Source organism: Leopardus geoffroyi, chromosome D1 (genome assembly GCF_018350155.1).
Source record: "Leopardus geoffroyi isolate Oge1 chromosome D1, O.geoffroyi_Oge1_pat1.0, whole genome shotgun sequence".
Classification (NCBI taxonomy): Eukaryota; Metazoa; Chordata; class Mammalia; order Carnivora; family Felidae; genus Leopardus; species Leopardus geoffroyi.
Genome location: NC_059329.1, coordinates 102,707,996 through 102,727,936, shown reverse-complemented (window position 1 = coordinate 102,727,936; position 19,941 = coordinate 102,707,996). Strand labels below are relative to the sequence as shown.

Here is a 19,941-nt window from a genome sequence, read left to right as displayed (position 1 = left end):
GAGAGAGAGAGGGACAGAGGATCTGAAGCGGGCTCTACACGGACAGCAGAGAGCCCGATGCAGGGCTTGAACTCACGAACTGCAAGATCACAACCTGAACCAAAGTCGGATGCTCAACCGACTGAGCCACTCAGGCGCCCCACATGCAATCCCATTAGGTTACCAGTTTCTGGGGGCCAGGCTTCAGCCTGGGAGGAAGCCCTCCAGCTTCCAGTCCGGGATGACCACAGAAACCATCTGCTTGTCCAGCCATTAAAGTCACAGATGAATTTGGAGACCAGCTGAGTGTTTATTGAGAGGATGGTGTGGTTTCCTCAGGAGAAGGTGAGGCGGAGGGTTAGCTCCATCTACGAAAAGGTGTGGCCCTGTTCCCCAGAACTGGTGGCTCTCTGGGCTTCGAGCTTCACGTAACCCCAAACACTGTGGGCAAAGCTGGCCATGAGGGACTAGGCCATCAACATGCCCCCACTTTACAGATGAGGCAACTGAGGCCCAGAGTGCTTCAGTGGGTTCCCGGGTCCGCTCTGCCAATCAGGGCAGAGTCCACACCTCCTGCCGCAGTGCCAAACCGGCTGGATTTCATTTGTGTTTTTCACGAGCTGTTCTCATCCACACACAAAGCTCCAAAAGACTGATAGAGCCAGACAGGATTGTCAGCAGGAAATCATAAGCAGCTCAGGGGGTGCATCTCTAATGAGCAACAGAAAAAACAAAGCCAAGCCAAAACTTCAGCCCAAGCCGAAGGGATTAATTTAACCTGGAGGAAGGACTTTCAGGGGCCAGTGGTTCTAGGCTGCGGGAAAACCACCACTTTAGACACAAATGTAGGGTATCTTTGAGTTGAGGGAATCGCCCCAGGCCCCACTAACCTAGTTTGAGATTTCTAGAGAATCTTCCAGCACCCGTTCTGGAATTCCCTAATTTGGGAGAAGTGTGGAAAGAGGGAAGAGAATCGGGAAAAACACCACCGATGGCTCAAAACATACGAATGCATTTACTTTCGGCCTCACTTATCGAACACTTGATGTGACAGGCACCGGGCAAAGCTTTCCGTTCATTCCATCGTCTGGTTTAACCCTCCCACCAGGTCCACGAGGTGTGAACTCCTGGTCTGCCTGTTCAGATGGTAAACTGAGGCTCAGAGAGGTTAACTCACTGGTCCGAGGTCACACAGCTGCTTAGTGGTGGGACCCAGGCCCTCGTACGTTCCCAAACGGTGTCGTGGTTGTTGAGAAGATCGTGTCCGGTGAGGAAGCCCGGCGGCCGGGCTCCATTACCCCAGAGCGAGCGAGGTTCCTGGGCGGGGGGTGTAGGGTGCACCGAAGGGCCAGACAGGATTTTACAAAAGTGCCTTTAATGCGTTTAAGACCGGTGCCACCTGCCCTCGCTCGAGCCCCAGCTCCGGCAGCCTCGGGGGGCCGTGGCCGGTCAGCCGGGCGTCCCGCCCCCTTCCACCTGCAGCGCCGGTCAGCTCCTCATTTCTTCTTGGTCTTCACCAGTCCCTTCTGCACCAGGCTGCGGTACAGCTCCTGGATGTAGGTGTAGACGCACTTGGAGTCGGGCACCGCCAGCCGCACCATGTCGTCCACCTCCAGCAGCTGGGCACAGTCGGCCAGTTTCCTGAGGGGCAGGGGTGGGGCGTGGTGAGGAGCAGAGCCAAAGCCGAAGGATGTGGGGGGCAGGGGGAAAGGGGGGCAGCCCAGGAAGGATGGAACCCACAGAACTGTGTGTGTTGGAGCCAGGGGGTCGTCTCGGCCGGCCGTCCTACTGTACAGACGAGATCACCGAGGCCCTCGCGGTCCACACTCAAACGCAGCTTGGCCCGATTCCAAAGCCCCTATTTTCAGTGCACCGTGCATGCTCGCGTGGGAGGACCCTGGTTTCCAGTTCTGCCTTAACCCGCCCCTTCCACGTGCCGGCACACCTGTCGTCTGGGAGGCCAGGCCCCTCGGTAAGAGTTTAGAGCATGGAACCCCAGTCCTAGCCAGAGCGCGGCTCGCATCATCTGCACCATCGCAGTCTCCATATTCATGCAGTCTCTACGTGTTTCCTGAGGACCTACTATGTGCCGGGCACTCGCGTGGGGAATTCAGCACCGTGCAAAACCCAGACTCCCTCACTCGTGTCACTCACTGACAGTCTTGTGGCAGAAGACAGGCAGTAATCAAACATGCCACAGACAGCGGGTCCGATGGTGAGAGGTGCTACAGAGAAATAAGGCAGGGAAGGGAGATAGGGTATATCCCTATGTTAGGGGGTGTTTTTTTTTAATAGGGTGCTCAGGGAAGGCTTCTTAGAGTAAATCATGTGCGTGTCTGAGGGAAGAGGATTCCAGGCAAAGGAAACAGCATGTGCAAAGGCCCTGAGGCAGGAGTGCTTCGAGTGTTTGAGGGACTGCGTGGCGTTTAGCAGCAAGTCCTCTTTTTCTAACTTCCTGGCTGCTCTTCGGGGCCACGTGCTGCTGGCTTTGCTGAAGCCGATAATCGGAGCAAACCACTGTTGGGGCCTTGGTACCACATGCCATGTACTTTATCGGGGCTTCCCCGGGAGTGGTCTCATGTACTCCCCGCCTCCATCCTCAACCAGCAGAAGAGGAGCTGGAGGCTCAGAGCATTTGGGGGATTTCCTCAAGGTCACAGTGATGCAGCTGGAATTCAACCCTAAGCCTGTCCCTGGCACCCTTGCCCTGCAGCTGGGTGCGGGTCCCAGCCTGCCAACCTGCCCTGGGTGCCGACCGTAGGCGAATCTGGGGGCCCGGCAGAAATCCTCTCTTGGGGCTCACAACGGCTGGGCTGAAACCCAAGCTGGACTGGCCTGAGAGTCAGGAGGGAGGCACAGACTGGAAGATTTCCTGGAATGGGCTGTGCTCCCTGCCGCCCAATGCGGTCGTGTCAGCTCTGGGGTGTGGGTCAGGGTGCTGGTCCCCTACACGGGAGAAGCTTCATTCCCGCAGGGCCTGGGGGGTGGGGCCGGGCTCCTCGGGCAGCACAGCTGATGGAGCCCTCTGGGGGCCGGGGCACTGCCATTCCCCCTCATCCCAGGATTCCGTGGTGATCAGGTGAGTTCTCGAACGGGGCAGTGGGAGGCGATGGCTGTGGCAGGGGTCCCCTTACTTTGCACGCCTCATCACACCAAACCCAAAGAAAAGCGAAGTCAGCCGCCAAGAGTCACAGCGCTGAGAAGGAGGGGGCAGGATTCGAGCTCGGCAGGTCGACCTCTGCATCCTCCAGCCCCGCGCATCCCCACCAACATCCTTCCCTTTTTGCTCCTGCCCGATGCTTCTTGGCAGCTCGGCATCATCACCTGATGGTTCGGTTTGCCTGCCTGCAGCTCTGGCTTGGAACCATGGCCAGGCAGCGGCAGGAGGAGGACAATGACCTGTGTCCTGCAGGCCGGGGACACGTGGTTCCTGATGTTCACTCAGAGCTCTCAGTCTCGACTGGGGGGGTTCACTCCCATGTCACGGCCCTGCCACTGCCCTCCTGTATGAACTAGGATGTCGAGTGGCCCCACTACTGCTACCCACGCTGTAAGACTGCTGACAGGATAGAATGAGAGGGGACCCAAGGAAAGCGCTCAGCACGACACCCGGCACCTAACCACCCTCAAGTCATGGGGCTTCTCGTCATCATTACAGGTGCTTCTGAGCCCAGAGCAGGACGGGGTGCTCCTGACCTCCTCGGCTTCCCACCCCAGGGCACTCACTCCATCCCCTGGCAGGAAAACGTGAACCTGAAAGGGATCTTCTGGAATATCAAGGCTGATGGTTTTCCAATTGCATCCTTGGTGCCCGAGGGCCCCATACATATGCCTCAGGGAGCATCCTGGGAAGGGTGTTGGGTGCTGAGCTGGTGTGCTCCAGGAGCCCCTCCCGACCTAGAAAGGTCCCCCCTTGAGTGACGACATTGATAGACCATGAAATCGAAGACATAAGCAAGCTGATAGAGAGTGGAAAATGGTGAGGTTAATGGATTAGAAGTCCCCACGGGGCAAAAAATGTCTTGCAGTGACGATGTTAAACCAAGTGAGTTAGAAGGGCGAGGGGTGGGGACAGGTAGCGGAATGTCTGAGAGCAAGATTTTGCACGTGGTATAGTTATTGGCAGAAACTCCTAACCATGAGCAGGTGGCTGAGGAGAAGAGGGATGAGCTCAAATAACCAAGAAGCCAGAGGGTTCTAATGATTCATGTTAACGGGTCACGTGGTCCAATGTCATCCAGGCTGTGAACAACTGTCGTTTGGGTTAGGACATGTTTTGGGCCTTCTGTGCCCATTTGATTACATACGCATTACAGCCATGAACGTCAAGCTCTATGAATGAGATTGTGTTTGAAGCAATATCTAAATTTCATAAAGAAAGTGTTATTTATTTAAAGGAAAGTTTAAAAAAAATAAAAAGTCCCCATTTAATCCGTTTTATATGTTGGGCATTCACTTAACATTTTGTGTGAGGAACTTGCTGGAAAAGAAAGACCCCATTTGAAAAGCACAGCTCAGGGGCGCCCGGATGGCTCAGTTGTTTAAGTGTCCAACTCTTGATCTCGGCTCTGGCCATGAACTCACAGCTCATGAGATAGAGCCCCACGTGGGGCTCTGTGCTGACAGCGCGGAGCCTGCTTGGGATTCTCTCTCTGCCCCTCCCCTGCTGGTGTTCTTTCTCTCTCTCTCAAAATAAATAGGGGCGCCTGAGTGTCTCAGTCGGTTAAGCGTCCGACTTCGGCTCAGGTCACCATCTCATGGTTCGTGGCGTTCGAGCCCTGTGTCGGGCTCTGTGCTGACAGCTCAGAGCCTGGAGCCTGTTTCAGATTCTGTATCTCCCTCTCTCTGACCCTCCCCTGTTCATGCTCTGTCTCTGTCTCAAAAATAAATAAATGTTAAAAAAAAAATTAAAAATAAACAAATAAACTTTAAAAATATATTGAAAGAAAGAAAGAAAGAAAGAAAGAAAGAAAAGAAAGAAAGAAAGAAAGAAAGAAAGAAAGAAAAAAAAGTACGGTTTGGCCTCACTCTTCCCGTTTTGCCCACAGGGGACACACAGGCCCAGAGTTGGGAACGTTGCTGCCTTAGGGCTTCCCGGCAGGTTGGTGGCCAGGTCTGGACTCCATGAGAGGGCTCAGCGTTCCAGACCAAGGTGTTTGCTAACGTCCCTTGTGACCTATTTCCTGTCCCAGGGCTTTGGGGGTGCCCTCGTGTCTACTCCGGGGCCTCAGAGTTGCCCTCACTGGCGACATCCCCTGCAGAGTCTATTGCCACCAGGTGGCTCCGAATCACAATCATCATAAAAAGTGTGATGTCATTCATCACAATAGAGGAACGACAGCTAAGATTTTTTTTCGCAGGGTTTGCCGTGGGTGAGGCACGGTTATACTTTACTTATTTACCCAGTTCTGACCGTAATCCTGCAACGGAGGAAATGCCGTGCCCATTTTAAAGATCAGAATGTGAAGGCTCAGAGAGGTACAGGAGCCTGTCCAAGGTCACACAGCTAACAAATGGCAGAGTCAGACCGTGGCCCCAAATCTCAGCCACCAACCTGTCGAAAACAGCAGGCTGGCTTCTCCTCTCTTTCTTACCCTGCCTGCATTTTCTTTCGGGCACCTACCCCCGCCCCCCGGCATTACATTTCACACGGGGTGTGTGTTTATGATCCGTCCCTCCCTTTAGGATGGAGGCCCTGGCAAACAGGGATTTTGCCGAGTTCATCTACTGCTACGCCCTGAAACAGTTCCCGGCCATCACAAAGTGTCTGCTGGGTTCACGAGCGTGTGGCCACGGCCTCCCTCTGACCACCCCACTCCCCAACCCGGGTGAATGCAGCACGCGCCTCAGCGGCTCCCGGGCTCCCCCCCCCACCCCCACCCCAGCACTGCCACGCGTGGCCGCGGCTTACTCAGCAGTAGAGAAGGCCAGGGTGAGGTTGTGTCGGCGCTGTGAGGGCTCCAGGGCAGCGTAGTCGAAGGCATCGGGGAAGAACTTGTGGATGAGGGCGCAGAAGGCCATGCCACTGCTCCAGCTGGAGGAGAAGTTCTGGATGTCCACATGCTGCAGGGGAGGGAGCCCAGAGCAGGCCTCGGTGAGCCTGGACGTTGCCTTGGGGCTCGGCGCCACTCACACCTGCCGCCACAGGGAAGGGTCCCCTGCCCCACATCGCCCCTGCTCCGTGCCCACCTCGTAGTTTCTGGTCATGGCCCGGCACCACTCCAAGAGCATGTTCTTGACACTGCCAATGGCTGCCCCTGCTGCCTTCGTGTTTCGAAACAGGGCCGTGGGGCCCGAGGCTGCCCTGCAGGGAAGGGGTGGGATGGAGAAGGCCAGGCCAAAGACGTGAGACCCCACGGGAGGTCCCATCAGGGAGGAGCCCCGGACCCAGACATCAGTGCCCCAACCTCGGCCGGGCCTCCCCTCCACGGTTCCCCGGGGAAAGCCCAGCGCAGCCCGCACCCTACCCTCCGAACTTGTCCACGATGGCTTTGCGGTTCTGTGCGCGGGGCCCCCGGGGCCGGGCAGGGGCCGACACCCTGCGCTCCGGTGCCTTCTCTTTCTTCTTCTCCTGTGAGGGAGGGGGCTCCGTGGGAGTCGGGGGCGCATCGCTGGGTGAAGACTCACTGTGGGGAAGGTTCAGAGAAGTGTGAGAGGGGCTGGGAGCCGCCACTATAGGGTACAGGGCGGGGGGCAGGGGACTGGCCAGGGTGGGAGCCCCTGCAGCCACAAGAGGCCTAGGAAGCTGAGGTCCCCACTCCCTGAACACATTTTCTCTGTGCCCAGCACTGGGAGGCGGGTCAAGACAGGATGATGAAGTTCGGTGTAACTTTGGGAGCATGTGGTCTGGTGAGATGTGTGGGCGGAACTAAGACAAGTGTGAAGTCTGACGGGAGTTTGAATCCTGGCTTTGCCTCTTATTTGATCTTGGGACTATCCTGTCCCTTCTCTCAGTCTCAGCATCTTTGTCTGTAAACTGGGGACGAGAAGAACTACCTACCAAGGGGGCTCTAAGGCTTGAGAGCGAGGGGGAGTGGAGAACACCCAGCTCTGCTTGTCGCGTAACCGTCCGAGTGCTCAGAGAACACTGACCCATTACCTTTCCCTACAAAAGCGACGCGGAGGTGAATTTCAGGTCAAAATAAAGGAAGCTTCTTCTAATGGGTTAAGTTACGCGATGGCAAGAAAGCTCTCACTCTATCCAGCACCTGCTGTGTGCCAGGCACTGTGCTAAGGGCTTTATACGTTTTATTTTTATTTTTTGAAGTTTATTTATTTATTTTGAGAGAGATGGAGACAGGGCCAGAGGGGGAGCGCAGAGCCTGACGCGGGGCTCGAATTCATGAAACTGCGAGACCATGACCTGAGCCGAAACCACAAGTCGGTGCCCCACCAACTGAGCCACCCAGGCGCCCCTATACATTTTCTTTTCAAGTAATCTCTCAGCCCAGCGTGGGGCTCGAGCTCATGACCCCGAGATCAAGAGTTGAATGCTCTACCGACCGAGCCAGCTGGGCGCCCCAAGTGCTCTGTACATTTTATGTCACTTAAGCCCCACAGTAATCCTCCGAGGTAGGCACGGTCACGGTGCCCACTTGGCAGAGGAGGAGAAAAGTGACAAAACCAAGGTCACACAGTTGGTAAGTGGCAGAGTCATGGTCTGAACTCAGGCTTTCTGCTCATGCTCTGTGGGTCGTACTGACGTTAGGGAATGTGCCGAGCCACACGACGAGGAGCCCCGTAAAGATCTGTCAAGGACGCCGAGGATGAGGAGGCTTTAGCAGGGGAGTAGGAGTGAGTGGACGAGGCACGCTCCCCCCTCCTTTGCTCTCATTCTCCGGCTCCTTTGGTTTCGTGGGCTCTGCCCTGGGACAGGGGACCGAAAGCCAGGAATCCTGGAGCATCTCAAGTTCGGGCACCAGGGAGACCCAGGCTCGGGGGTAGACTTTGAAAGGAGCGTGTGGTAGAGGGAGTTGGAGCTGGGGCCCCAGACCTTGACATTACCTGGCCGAAGGACTGGTCTCTCCTGAAGCTGCTGCGGTGTCTGGACCCAACCCACCTGGAGGGAGGGAAAGGGAGGGAGAGAAGCTGGAGGGAGGGAAAGGTGGGGAGAGAAGCTGGAGCTCCCCTGTCGTGTTGTCTGCGCCCCCCTCAGGGGAGCTCCCTGGACTCACTCACCTGGGCTGAGGCCACTGCCCTCCTCCGTGGGGCTCTCGAGCCACTCCTCGGGGGAGCTGGGAATCACTCCTGCTCCTTCCTCCGACTCTCTCTCCACACCCTGGTCCTGCTCTTCCTGGGGACCACCTGACTCCTGGAACAAACACGATCTGTGTGGGCTCATGGGCACACAAGCGCCTGCCCAAGGCTTCGCGTGAGGACTGCAGAAAGATCTAGAAGGCAGCCTGGGGCCACGGGCCCCACCCCAGGCTCTCGATGTCAGTGGGAAGACTGGACTTTCTCAAAGGAACAACGCGGGGCGGGGCGGGGGCTTGCTTCCTGGGCTGCCGGGGACTCCAGAACACTGTGGGGGCCTCCTGCCTCCCCTCCTTTGCCTGACTCACCGCCTCCTTCACGTCAGCCTCCTGAGGCTCAGCCTCGGCCTCCTCCTCTTCCACAGCAGCCTTCGTCTCCGAGTCCGACCCGGCCTCTGGGGCACCCGCTTTCCCTTGAGCTTCCGCTGCAGGCCCCTCGGGCTTGTCGCTCTCCTCCTGAGAGGCCGCTGTGGCCCCCTCCTTCCCATCAGCCTCCTCGGCCCCAGTCTCGGCCTCCCGCTCCCCAGTGGCCTGCTTGGGCTCAGCCTTGGCCTCCTCACTCACGTGGGCTTCCTCCCTAGATTCAGGCTCGGCCTGCTTCTCGTCAGCCTGCTGCTTCTCGGAGGCCGGCGTGGTCTCCTGCCCTTCCTTGGCCTCCTTGGGGTCAAGCTGGGTCTCTTCCTTCCCATCAGCGGTCTCCTGAGGAGCCGCCGTGATCTCTTCCTTCCCGCCGCCCTCCTTGTGAAGTTCTGCCTCCCCTTTGGCTTCCACCTTGACCTCATCCCACCCGTTTGCTTCCCCTTGAAATTCAGCTGACGTGCTGGCCTCGGCCAGTGCTCTTTCCGGAGGCCCCTCTTTGAGGATCTTCTCCACTGTGGCTTTGGCCTCCTTTTCTGCAGAGGCTCCACCTCCCTGCGTCACCGGGGCCTCTGCGGCTGGGGAGACAGTGGTCCCGTCCTTGGAGGGCTCCCCTTCCTTCTGCTCCATCTCTGGAAAGTGGAGACAAGCAGACCTGGTCGTGCCCCATTGCCGTGTGAGGTGAAGGCCCCTAGCGCGGAAAGCGCTGGCCCCAGAGTCTGGAGGCCTGCTGTTCAGTCCCGGGTCCCCCAATGCCTGGGCTTGTGACTTGAGCAAGACATGAAGTTTTCTCGCTGTGATAAGGTGAAGGGGTACAGCGCTGTACCCCAAAGGGGTACAGGGCCACGGTGACTTGACATTGGATGGCGCCCCCCTAACAGCCCTCTGCGGGCTGTGGCTTGGGCTCTAGAGAACGTTAGATCCTATGATGCCTCTTCAATGAGTTTGCCTCTTTCTGAAGAAGCCAACGAGATGGTTACAATGTGTACAATGTGGTGCGGGCGTTGAGGAACGCCTGTGGCACAGAGGCTACTCTCCCGTTTTAATGGAGCCCAAAGCAGGCGGGAATATATAGATAGAATGTGATAGGGCTGTTCTGTTTCCACTGTACTTATGTTTACAGTTTCTTTCTCATCCTGGCCGGTGATATTGAGTGTCCATTTCCACTAGGGAGATAAGGTTTCTTTTGAAAATACATTTATTGAATTTAAAAATAAGTTAATGCAAAGGAAGGCATTCAGGAAAGGATACAGGTGGTACAGATGTGGCTTAATTCTGGGGGTGGTGTAAAAATGCCCGAAATCTGGGAAAACCTGGGCCAGCTGGTGTCTGGGTCTCTCCCAGCTGCCCCTGCTTTGGCACGGTCCACCTGTGGTTCTCAGAAAAGCCGGGCCTGGACACGGAAGAGTTTGTTTTGGTGAAGAATAGAAATGTACTCTCCCTAACCTCTGCCAGAGACATCTGAGCCTCCAACTGCCAGGGACGAGTCGGGAGAGAGGGACATTATGATACCTCAATGTGAGGTTCCCTATCCAAGTACTGTACCTACTGTAGGATGTACAAAAACAGGTGGGTGGGGGGGACAGGGCCACCTCCTTCATCCCCCTGCCCTTCTTGGGTGTCTGTTTACAAAGAAAACAATCCTCAAATAGTGTTCAGGGCATGACTCAGACGGTAAGAGAAGTAGGCACTCCTGTCACTGGCTAAAAATACCTCCTGGCCTCTGCGACGCCACCATTCTGGGCCACGGTACCCAGGGCACCCGGGCAGTTGGGACAGGGGCAGGAAGACAGGCGGACTGGTGACAAGGCTCTGTTCCTGCCACCCACTCGGGTCTTACTGCCTCCAGTCCGGATCCCTGGGGTCCCTGGATTTGGTGCCCTCACCGCTTCTGAGGAAGCCGGCTAGAATTTGCAAAGATGCTCGCACCCCTCCCGCTAGAGCCCCTTCATGGTTGAGCGGCTCCAGCAATGGATTAACTGGAAACTAACCAGCAGGATGGAATGCACATCAGCAGGGAGCCAGGAGGCCGAGAGCTGGCTTGACCCCCCCATCTCCTGGTCGCTCCCTCTGAGACCTGAACAGACCCTTTCCTTCTCAAGTGCTCAGTTTTCACTGACAAACATAGGATTCATCTAGATCAGGTTTTCCAAACTGTTCTGCGGAAAACGAGGGCCTCCTGAGACATTAATAGGGGCTGGGATTGGGGGATGTAGTCTCTGGCTGAGGTTATTCCAGAAACGGCCTACTCTTTACCCTTTTAGAGATACACAACTTCTTTAGCGCATAAGTGGATTCTAGATACCCCATAGTAAGGGAAATCTTAACTTTGGCGTGCCTGGGTGACTCAGTCCGTTACGCATCCGATTTTCTTTTCTTTTTTTTTAAGTAGGCTCCACGCCCAAGGTGGGCCTTGAACTCACAACCCTGAGATCAAGGGTCACGTGCTCTACCGACTGAGCCAGCCGGGTAGGTGCCCAGAAGGGAGCGCTCGGCCCACATCAGCTCGTAATGTCCTGACCCAGCCACGAGGGCATTTAGTTGGTGAGACAAGGCAGAGAGAACGGAAGGCCAGTAAGATGTCCACAAGCCCCTTTTACACCTCGAAGCGCGGTGGTGCTTGGCGGAGACATAGGGGAGGGCTGCAGCCATCTTTCCCTTTGTCTACATGCCTTACACTGTGGGGGAGACGGGGGTGGGGAAGGACGGGCAGGTGCACACACACACACACACACACACACACACACACACACACACATCTCCGCCGTCCTGCGTGTTCATCGCCTCAGCTTTCCGCCCCGCAGGCTCGTCATAAATAGATAAGGAGTGAAGAGACTCAGGAGGTGAGAAGCAAGGATAGCACCATCCCACCCCAACACTAACGAATCTACAGGAGGTTGACAGCTTACGGTGTGGGGCCCTGTTCCACCTCATTCATTCCTCGCTCTCGCCCTTTGGAAGTAGGCGTTACTGGCCCCATTTTACAGATTGGGCACTTGAGGCTCGCGGAGTTGGAGTCCCTTGAGTAAAGTCACAGGACAGTTGAATGGTTCAGCCATATCTAGAATCCAGGTCTCCTGACAACCAGCCTGGTGCTTCCGCCCACAGGGATGCGGCTCCCACCAGCTCCCCAGCCAGGGGCCCAGAGTGAGGGCCACCCTGCTGGCAGGCGAGGGTGGTTGGCTGTGGCTGACGAGTGCAGCTCTCTCTCTACCATGCATGGCAGGTGCCGTCCTCCCTCCCTTCCTCCCTCTCCTCTTCCCTTCCTCCTTCCTCCCCAGGAAGCCTACATTTTGTATCCCTTTCCCTCTCTGGGTTTCTCTCGGCTGACCGGGAGAAAAAGAACCCAGGAGCTGGAATCCCAAGCTCCAAATCCTGTAGACGACGCTTTATGGTTCTGTTCATGAGACCCCGAACCCCTGCCTCCCACCCTGTCTTCTGGTGGTCCTGAGGCTGCCACCATCCCCCACGCCAGCCAGTGACCCTCCCTTGGAGAAACCAGTCTCAACTGCTTAGAGAGTCTGCCTCCCACCCCAGCTGGCCTGGACTCCCAAGACCCTCTCTGCCCCTGTCCGGTCCTCCCTGTGAATGGCCACCTGTGGGCTGATCTCTAGTTGCCCAACACCTTAGGGCTGGGTCCCTGACCTCTGGCATCTAAAGAGAGCCGACAAAGAGGTGGAGAGGGCTAGTGAAGAGCCTGGATTTCTCCGACTCTGGGGCTCTGCGTAGAGGCTCCAGGCCTTGGAAGGTGGGAGAGGGGTTGGGCAGCTGGAGGGGCCACTTAGAAATGGCTGGGGCTTCTCCTACCTGCGTGGCCTCTGCCTGGGGGCTTGGAGCTGTCTCCTTCCTCCAGCTGAGCGGCCTCACTCCCCGGCTGCCTTTAGCCCCAGCCAGTGGCCTCCAGCCCCCAGCTCCTGGGTCTGCCCGCCTCCCCCTCCTCCTCCCCCCTCGCACCCCACCCCCACCTCAAGAGCCTTGGGTCCAAGGAGAGCATTGTTTACTGCCCTGTTGGTACAACACTTTCCCTTGGCCTAGGAGGCTCAGATTTCCCGTGAAGATTTGACAGGTGGCACCTTTCAATCACAGCGCGTCTTTCCTGCCCTGACCCCGGGGGCATCCATCCTGTGGCCACCTTTCTTCCCACTGTACTTGCCTGGCCCTGGTCACCCCGCAGACCATCCGCAGGCCCATGTGGAATATGGTCACCAGCCCTCTGGCCTCGCTGGCCCGTCCACAGCCCAGGCTGGGACTCCCCTTTTCCCTCTGCCCCTGCACCCCTACCCCATGTTCCTTTAAATAGTCTTTTACTCTTCTACAGACGGAAACAGCTGCTGAGGGGTGGGCTGCAAGGGGCCTAACGGGACAGCTGCCCACAGTGGGGGTGTCTCAGGGGCTCACACTGCACAGAGGGATGTGGGGGTGGGGGGGAGGGGCGAACAGGTGAGGAGGGATGGCCCAAGCTGATGGATCGCTGGGCTTAGAGTCTAGAAAATACAGGACTGAATTCTGTTTTAAGCTGAAGGGATGGATACATAGGAGGCTCTGAACACATTTTTGTACTGAGTTGGGATTTTTGCTCAGAAGAACGGATCGAGCCTTCTCTAATGTGTCCTGTGATGTAAGAGAGGTATACTCTGGGAGAATGTGTGCAGGGCACGCCCCTGTCGCTGCTGAAGCCTGGGATCCCCACCACCGCCTCCCCCAGCCCCTTCCACTCTGGCCTCTTTTCTGTCCCTCAAATAGGTTCATTCCTTTCCACACTCACGGCTGTCACCTTTTGGCTTCTGCCCTTTGCGAGACTGTTCATCCTTCTCAGCCTGCTCTCACCTCAAATTCTGTTCCCTCGGAGACCCTCCATGGCTTCAGTTCCTCTCCATCACTTCAGCCTGTTTTATTTTCTTCATAATATTTATTGATATCCAAAACTGGGTTATTTATTTCATTATCTGACTCTCACTGGACTGTAGGCTCCATGAAGGCAGGGACTTTATCTACAATGCTCATGTCTGTGTGCCCAGGGTCTAGCAAACTGCCTGGTTCATATGAGGTGCTCAATAAACATATATTGAATAAATAAATAGGTTAATAGAAGGTCATGGGAGGGGGAGGGGGCAATCCCGTGGGGCTTAGAGGCCACTGTAAGGATGTTGGCTTCTGCTCTGTGATTGGGAGCCAGTGGACCCTTTCAGGTGGCGAAGGACATGATCTAACTTTAGTTGTTGACAAGATGACTCTGGTTGCTGTTTTGAGAATAGACGGAGTTGGGGGGGGGCGGGGGGCATGAGCGGAGACGGGGAAAGCAGTCAGGACATTACTGCAGTAACCCAGGTGCAAGATGGTGGTGGCTTGGACAGGATGGTCAGCGCTGAAGTTGAGGGGCAGTGATGAGGAATGGTGACAGAGGATAACAGCGATCAAGACTGTGCCCGCTTTGTCTCCAAGCTCATAGAACGGCCATTCTGTTCAAGCCATTGACGGTCTAACTCTCTCGTCTCCTGCTCATCTCAAAGGAGTCCCCCTGGGCTGTCTTTGTATTCTGTACACCTCTCATGAGTGGTCAGGGCCCGTGTAAGATGCCGGGTGACAAGTCAGCATCCCTTCCTTTGGGGTTGAGGTCTCAACCAAGAGGACAATACTGTTCCACGGTGAGTCACAAATACACAAGTCCCTTCTGGGAGGCTGTGGGGCTCAGAAGGGGTGGAACACAGTAGAGTGAGAGGCCAGAGGTTCAGCGCGGTGCTGACAGAGGTCAGCAACTGTAGATGATGTGTCTGGATTCCAAAGATGGTGTACCTGGATTCTGGAAGGTTAGGGCTGTGTAAACTATTTGTTTACGTTTATTTATTTTGAGAGGGGAGCATGCTTTGGGGAGGGGGGCGGCAGAGAGAGAGGGAGACACAAAATCTCAAGCAGGCTCCATAATGTCAGCATAGAGCCTGATGTGGGGCTTGAACTCACAAAACATGAGATCATGATTTGAGCTGAAATCAAGAGTCGGATGCTTAACCAACAGAGCTACCCAGGTGCCCCAATAACACGGAGGGAGTACTCAAGGTTAAATCTTACATAACCATCTGCAATATCAAAGCCAGGAAATGGACACTGGAACAATGGTTTGTATAGTTTTATGACATCTTATATGCTTAGATTTGTATAAACACCTCCACAGTCAGGATGCATAGCCATTCCATCAACACAAAGCTCTCCCTGTGCTACCCCTTTATAGGCACCCCCCCACACACACACACCAACTCTACCCTGTAACCATTTATCTCTTTGTCTCTATAATTTTGTCACTTTGAGAATATTATTTAAGTGGAATCATACAGTATGTAACCTTTTGTAACACCTAATAAAAATCCCATCAAGGAAGCAGATAACTCTTGTAAGAACCCATTCCTTTTCCCATGCACTTTCTTAATATTCCATAATATGTTGGCCATAATATCAAAAGCAAAAACCAGCACAACGTGTGTCCACTAAAATATGTGTGCAATATTCACGGAAGCATTGTCATAATAGCCCCAAACTGGAAACAACCCCAAAGTCTATCAACAGGTGAATGGATAGATGAATTGTAGCTTATTCATACAAACACTAGACAGCATTAAAAAAAGAATAAAAGATAGACACAACATTGAGCTAAAGAAGCCGGGCACAAACCACAAAATAATGTATAACTCCATTCACATGAAGTTCAAGAGTGGGCAACAGAAGTCAGAATAGGGCATCCGGGTGGCTCAGTTGGTTAAGCGTCCGACTCTTGGTTTCAGCTTGGGTCACACTGTCACCATTTGTGGGATCGTGCCCCATGTCTGTCTATGCTGACAGTGCGGAGCCTGCTTGGGATTCCCTCTCTCACTCTCTCTCTCTCTCTGCCCCTCCCTCCCTCTCTCTGTCTTTCAAAATAAATAAATAAAACATTAAAAAAAAAGAAGTTGGAATAGTGGTTAACTTTGGGAGAGGGGTTATTGACTGGGAAGGAACATAAGATACTTTTTTTTTTTTTTTTTTAAGAGAGAGAGCAAAAGCAAGAGCGAGAGCGAGAGCGAGAGCGAGAGAGAACACATTTGGGAGAGGGGCAGAGGGAGAGAGAGAAAGAATCCCAGGCAGGTTCCATGCCCAGCCCAGAGCCCCACATGGGGCTCTTTCATGACCATAAGATCATGACCTGAGCTGAAATTAGAAGTGGAATGCTTAATTGACTGAGCCACCCAGGTGCCCCCATAAGATAACTTTTGAAGGTGTTGGAAATATACTGTATTTTGATTTGAGTGGTGGTCTTAAGAATGACTATGTACGAGGTGCCTGAGTGGCTCACGATCTCACAGTTTGAGTTTGTGCCTGGTGCTGGCCTCTGTACTGACTCATAGAGCTTCCTTGGGATTCTCTCTCTCCCTCTCTCTCTCTGCCCCTGCCCTGCTCACATGCTCTCTCTCTCTCAAAATAAATAAACAAAATAAAATTTTAAAAAGTTAAAAAATCAAGTTTGTTTCATATATTTGTCATTTTACTGTATAAATGTTATACCTTAGTTTTATTAAAAAAATTTTTTTAAGTAAGAGCTACACCCAACATGGAGCTCGAATTCACCACGGGGTGGAGATGTAAGGAGTTGCATGCTCTACTAACTGAACCAGCCCAGAGCCCCTGTCATACCTTAATTTTAAAGTATGGGGGCACAGGGTTTGAGAAAGATGAGTCCTTACAGCAGAAAGGAGGGCCAGTGTTTAGAAATCTTGACTCTCCCGGGGAACCAGGGAAGCAAACAGTGACCAATCATATAGTGTCTAGCCCATCTTCTCCAACGGGCAGTGTATGCTTGCACCATTCATTTGCATCTTCTAAATTTCGTTTACTGGGAAATCCCTTGAAAAATCAAAGGATTAGGGTGGGTTTTTGTTGTGCCGGGGTGCAGATCGAGGAACACATAGAACCTGGAAAGATGAGTTCACAAGTACCTTCCTCGTCCCTCGTTCAAATACACTAGGTTAGCTCTGGTGGCAGCCAAAATTGCTCCTATTCACCTCTTCATGGCCCAGGGCGTCTAACAGAAGTTGCATAAAACAGACCGTACACATGTCTCATCTTTCTGCGAGCAGGAACCGTGCCTCGCTTCTCTGTGCAATCCCAGAGAAATCTTAGCACCTACATGCAGCGGTATTCCCAGTGTCTTGGAGCGTTGGTTCTCAACTTTGGCTGCACGGAGAGCACTGGAGGATTTGAAACATTTATCGATGCCTACAGCCTATTCCCGGGAGTTCTGATTTAATTGGTATGAAGTGAGGCATGGGCTTCGGGGTCTTTTAAAGCGTTCCAGGTGACCTTAATGTGCAGCACAAACAGAACTGCTTTTGGGGGGCGGCTTTCCTTCCCCGCGCCTACTTTGCTGCCGTGGCGTCAACTCTCCGGGGGGTGCGGGCGAGGCTCATCGGGCTCGGCCCCGCGACCCTTCCTCCGGAACAGTTAAATTCAGACCTCCCCGCGATCACCCAAGGGACTTGACAGCCAGGCTGCAGGCGCTCTGCACTCCGCCCAAGCCTCTATGGTGTTTTGGTGTCCTCTCTAGCATTTGCAAGGCGTCTTCGCCTCCAGCCGCGGCCGGCGGCTCCCTCTCTATGGTAGCGGATTTCCCAGCGCACCTCGTTGGTACTTCATTCCGGAAGCGGGTCCGACCAAAGAGGCGGGACTTCCCTCCCGGAAGTGACCCACGTGCTTCCGCCTTAGCCTACCTGGTTTTACGGTGAGTTCCTGGTATCTGCCCTAAGTTGGGGTCACTGCGGGCATTGAGACTGGCTCCAGGCCGTGGTAAGTGAACTCTCGACTCAAGGTGACCCTGATAATGGCGCCGCCATTTCAGAGGTGCAGCCTCTGGACCGGGACCTGGGCTCCCTCGCTCCGCGTGTGATCGAATTCCCAGCGCCCTAGAGGTTCAGGCCCGCGGTTTAGTGTTTCTTTCCGGGCTCCCCATCTTCTCCTGGATAGAAGTGGCCACGAGGGACTGAGCGTCAGGGCTCCCGGGCTCGATTTCTAGGCCCTCCATTGATGCGCTGTGTGACCTTGGGCTAGGCAGTGTTCCTTTTCTGGGCCTCAGTTTCCCCATCTGTGAGATGGGGTGGTTAAACTCACTGAGGTCAGTGGCTCCTGCCCGCCCGGTGTCCTATGATTCCTCCACATCCCCCATCCCCTGGGATGGGAAACTGAACGGGAGGAGTGGATGCTGACGGTGATGTCTGCTCCCAGGTCGAGGAGGCCAGAAGGAGGAGATCCCTTCCACGGTGCAGGGCTGAGATGGATCCGCTCAGGGCCCAGCAGCTGGCTGCAGAGCTGGAGGTGGAGATGATGGCTGATATGTACAACAGGTAAGAGCCAACCGCGCGTTACCTTGTCTTCGAGAATGAGCCTAGGTCACCCTTTCTCGGAGTGCCTTTCTGAGGGTACCCACCCCCACCTGCGAACCTCATGGTGGAGGGCTAATGCAAAGGCAGTATGGGGTCACTAGAATGAGTTGGACATTTAGATCGGGATGCTGATGGCGAGGAAGGAGCTGAGCAGGAAGGGCAGTTAAAGCTCTGATTAGGTTCCAGGAGCAGTTGAGCATCTGCCTTTTGACAAACAGTATGTAGCCCACTTAGCAGTGGACGTTTCTTAAACTCGTACTCCACCTCAGGCACGTGCTGAGCATTTTACACATCTTAATCTTTTAAAAAAATCTTCAAAATGACCCACTGGGCTAACTTTAGTTGTCCCATTGTACGGTGAAGACATGGAGGCTTCTGGAGGTTCAAGAACTTTCTCGGGGTTCACAGTTGGTGAATAGCAATGTCAGGACCAGTACATCAGTCTGACTCCAGACTAGTGGCCACAGCCATATGGCAAATTTGGGAACAAATTGACTCCATCCATCACCGCTCTTATGGCCTTGGGCAAATCACTTGGATTGTTGGACTGGTGGTTCTCCCGGAAAATGGAGATAATAACAGTACCTACCTCCTGGAGACATTGTTAATGTTAAACAAAGAAATGTATGACAAGCTCTAAGTATCGAGCCCAAAACGTAGAAGGCAATCCACACGTTTGCTGTTTTTATCGGCTTAAGCTTCCTGGTATTTTCTCTTGGTGGTTTATCTGGGAAGCTGTATGTTAGAATACTTTTCAAATATTTTAAATAATTTTAAGATGTAGGCTGTGAGGTCAGGGTCCATGGGTTCATAGCCAAACTTTATGGGATCCTGAGGCTCTCCATGCCTTAATTTCCTTATCTGTAAAATGGGGATAGTGATAGCGCCTCTACCTCAGAGGATTATTGTGGGGACTGCATAACAGTCTGTGTCAAGCACTTAGCATGATGCCTGGAACCTAGCCAGTGCTCAACTAACGGTTCCTATATAATCAGTCATAAACGTGGGCTCAGATGACGTGAGGACTGTCAAGGACATTCCGAGATGGTTGAGATGCAAACCGAGGATTTAGACCGCCTTCTTGGGAGGTGAAATCAGTGTAACAGGGCAGGAATGATGGAGAGTTCCTGGTATGCCTCAGGATGCTGCCAACCTGACCTTGCCCTTGCTTCCCCCCAGAATGACCAGTGCCTGCCACCGGAAGTGCGTGCCTCCCCACTACAAGGAAGCAGAACTGTCCAAGGGCGAGTCTGTGTGCCTGGACCGCTGTGTCTCCAAGTACCTGGACATCCATGAGCGGATGGGCAAAAAGTTGACAGAGTTGTCTATGCAGGATGAAGAGGTGATAAAGAGGGTGCAGCAGAGCTCTGGGCCCGTGTGAGGCCCCAGCCGGTATACATCCCGAGGTGCGCCCTGTCTCTTCCCACTTGTCTAACAAAAGTGCCCCCATTGGGTGTCATCTGTGAAGACGGCCAGGCCTAGGCTCCTTGTGGAGAGGCTCCAGGAGCCCAGAGTATGATAGAGCTGTCTCCCGGTTGAAGAAGGGGTGTTTGTCCCCCTGGGATGTGACTGCATGTACGTGTATGTGTGTGTGTATATATACATATATATTAAAACGGATTTGTCGACACTTACCATATGCAGAGCAGTGTGGCCGGCACTTGGGGTAGAGGCAGCAGACACAGGCTCTACCAGCAGAGGGGGTCCAGCGTGGTGTTTGAAAGCACAGACTGGTCCGAAGGTTTAGGTTCCTGCCACAGGTCGGCCACTTGTCCTGTGACCCTGAACTTGTCCCTTCCCTGTGCTGTAGCTTCCTCATCTGTCAAATGGGGACAGTCGTAGGGCTGTTGGGAAGATTAAATGATGTACCATGTGCACAGCTTTTAGAATAATGACTAGGGCACAGGCAGTGCCCAGTAAGTATTAACCATATACGTGTGTTGAAATAACAG

General features: G+C 54.2%; 2 protein-coding genes across 5 annotated transcripts; one reads left to right on the top strand and one right to left on the bottom strand.

The window, feature by feature from the left end:
• Positions 1-975: 975 nt before the first annotated feature.
• SMTNL1 (smoothelin like 1) lies at positions 976-12,518 on the bottom strand. Of its 2 annotated transcripts, XM_045485271.1 has the most exons (9): positions 12,396-12,501; positions 11,498-11,608; positions 8,541-9,220; positions 8,158-8,290; positions 7,984-8,038; positions 6,447-6,605; positions 6,169-6,283; positions 5,891-6,042; positions 976-1,620 (listed from the first exon to the last, which is right to left on the bottom strand). In XM_045485271.1, the coding sequence occupies exons 2-9, from the start codon at positions 11,520-11,522 to the stop codon at positions 1,476-1,478; spliced, it is 1,464 nt and encodes a 487-aa protein (XP_045341227.1). In that variant the 5' UTR covers positions 11,523-11,608; positions 12,396-12,501; the 3' UTR covers positions 976-1,475. The 2 variants fall into 2 exon arrangements, with proteins under 2 accessions (XP_045341227.1, XP_045341228.1); XM_045485272.1 differs by lacking the exon at positions 11,498-11,608 and having other exon boundaries at positions 12,396-12,518.
• On the top strand, positions 8,860-19,623 carry TIMM10 (translocase of inner mitochondrial membrane 10). Of its 3 annotated transcripts, none has more exons than XM_045485275.1 (3): positions 8,860-8,865; positions 17,832-17,950; positions 19,169-19,623. In XM_045485275.1, exons 2-3 carry the CDS (start codon positions 17,880-17,882, stop codon positions 19,368-19,370), a joined length of 273 nt encoding a protein of 90 aa, XP_045341231.1. In that variant the 5' UTR covers positions 8,860-8,865; positions 17,832-17,879; the 3' UTR covers positions 19,371-19,623. The 3 variants fall into 3 exon arrangements, with proteins under 3 accessions (XP_045341231.1, XP_045341230.1, XP_045341229.1); XM_045485274.1 differs by lacking the exon at positions 8,860-8,865 and adding an exon at positions 17,165-17,331; XM_045485273.1 differs by lacking the exon at positions 8,860-8,865 and adding an exon at positions 17,274-17,396 and having other exon boundaries at positions 17,828-17,950.
• The last annotated feature ends 318 nt before the right edge of the window (positions 19,624-19,941 follow it).

What these genes read in the sequence shown, in the direction of transcription:
- SMTNL1 (XM_045485271.1), bottom strand. Translation starts at nt 11,522, where the DNA reads ATGAGGTGGAACAGGGCCCCACACC. An exon ending in CCATGACCAGAAACTACGAG is followed by an intron (nt 6,043 to 6,168) that starts GTGGGCACGGAG and finishes CCTCCCCTGCAG; the next exon opens with CATGTGGACATCCAGAACTT. An exon ending in CTGGCCTTCTCTACTGCTGA is followed by an intron (nt 1,621 to 5,890) that starts GTAAGCCGCGGC and finishes CCTGCCCCTCAG; the next exon opens with GAAACTGGCCGACTGTGCCC.
- TIMM10 (XM_045485275.1), top strand. Translation starts at nt 17,880, where the DNA reads ATGGATCCGCTCAGGGCCCAGCAGCTGGCTGCAGAGCTGGAGGTGGAG. An exon ending in ATGGCTGATATGTACAACAG is followed by an intron (nt 17,951 to 19,168) that starts GTAAGAGCCAAC and finishes GCTTCCCCCCAG; the next exon opens with AATGACCAGTGCCTGCCACC.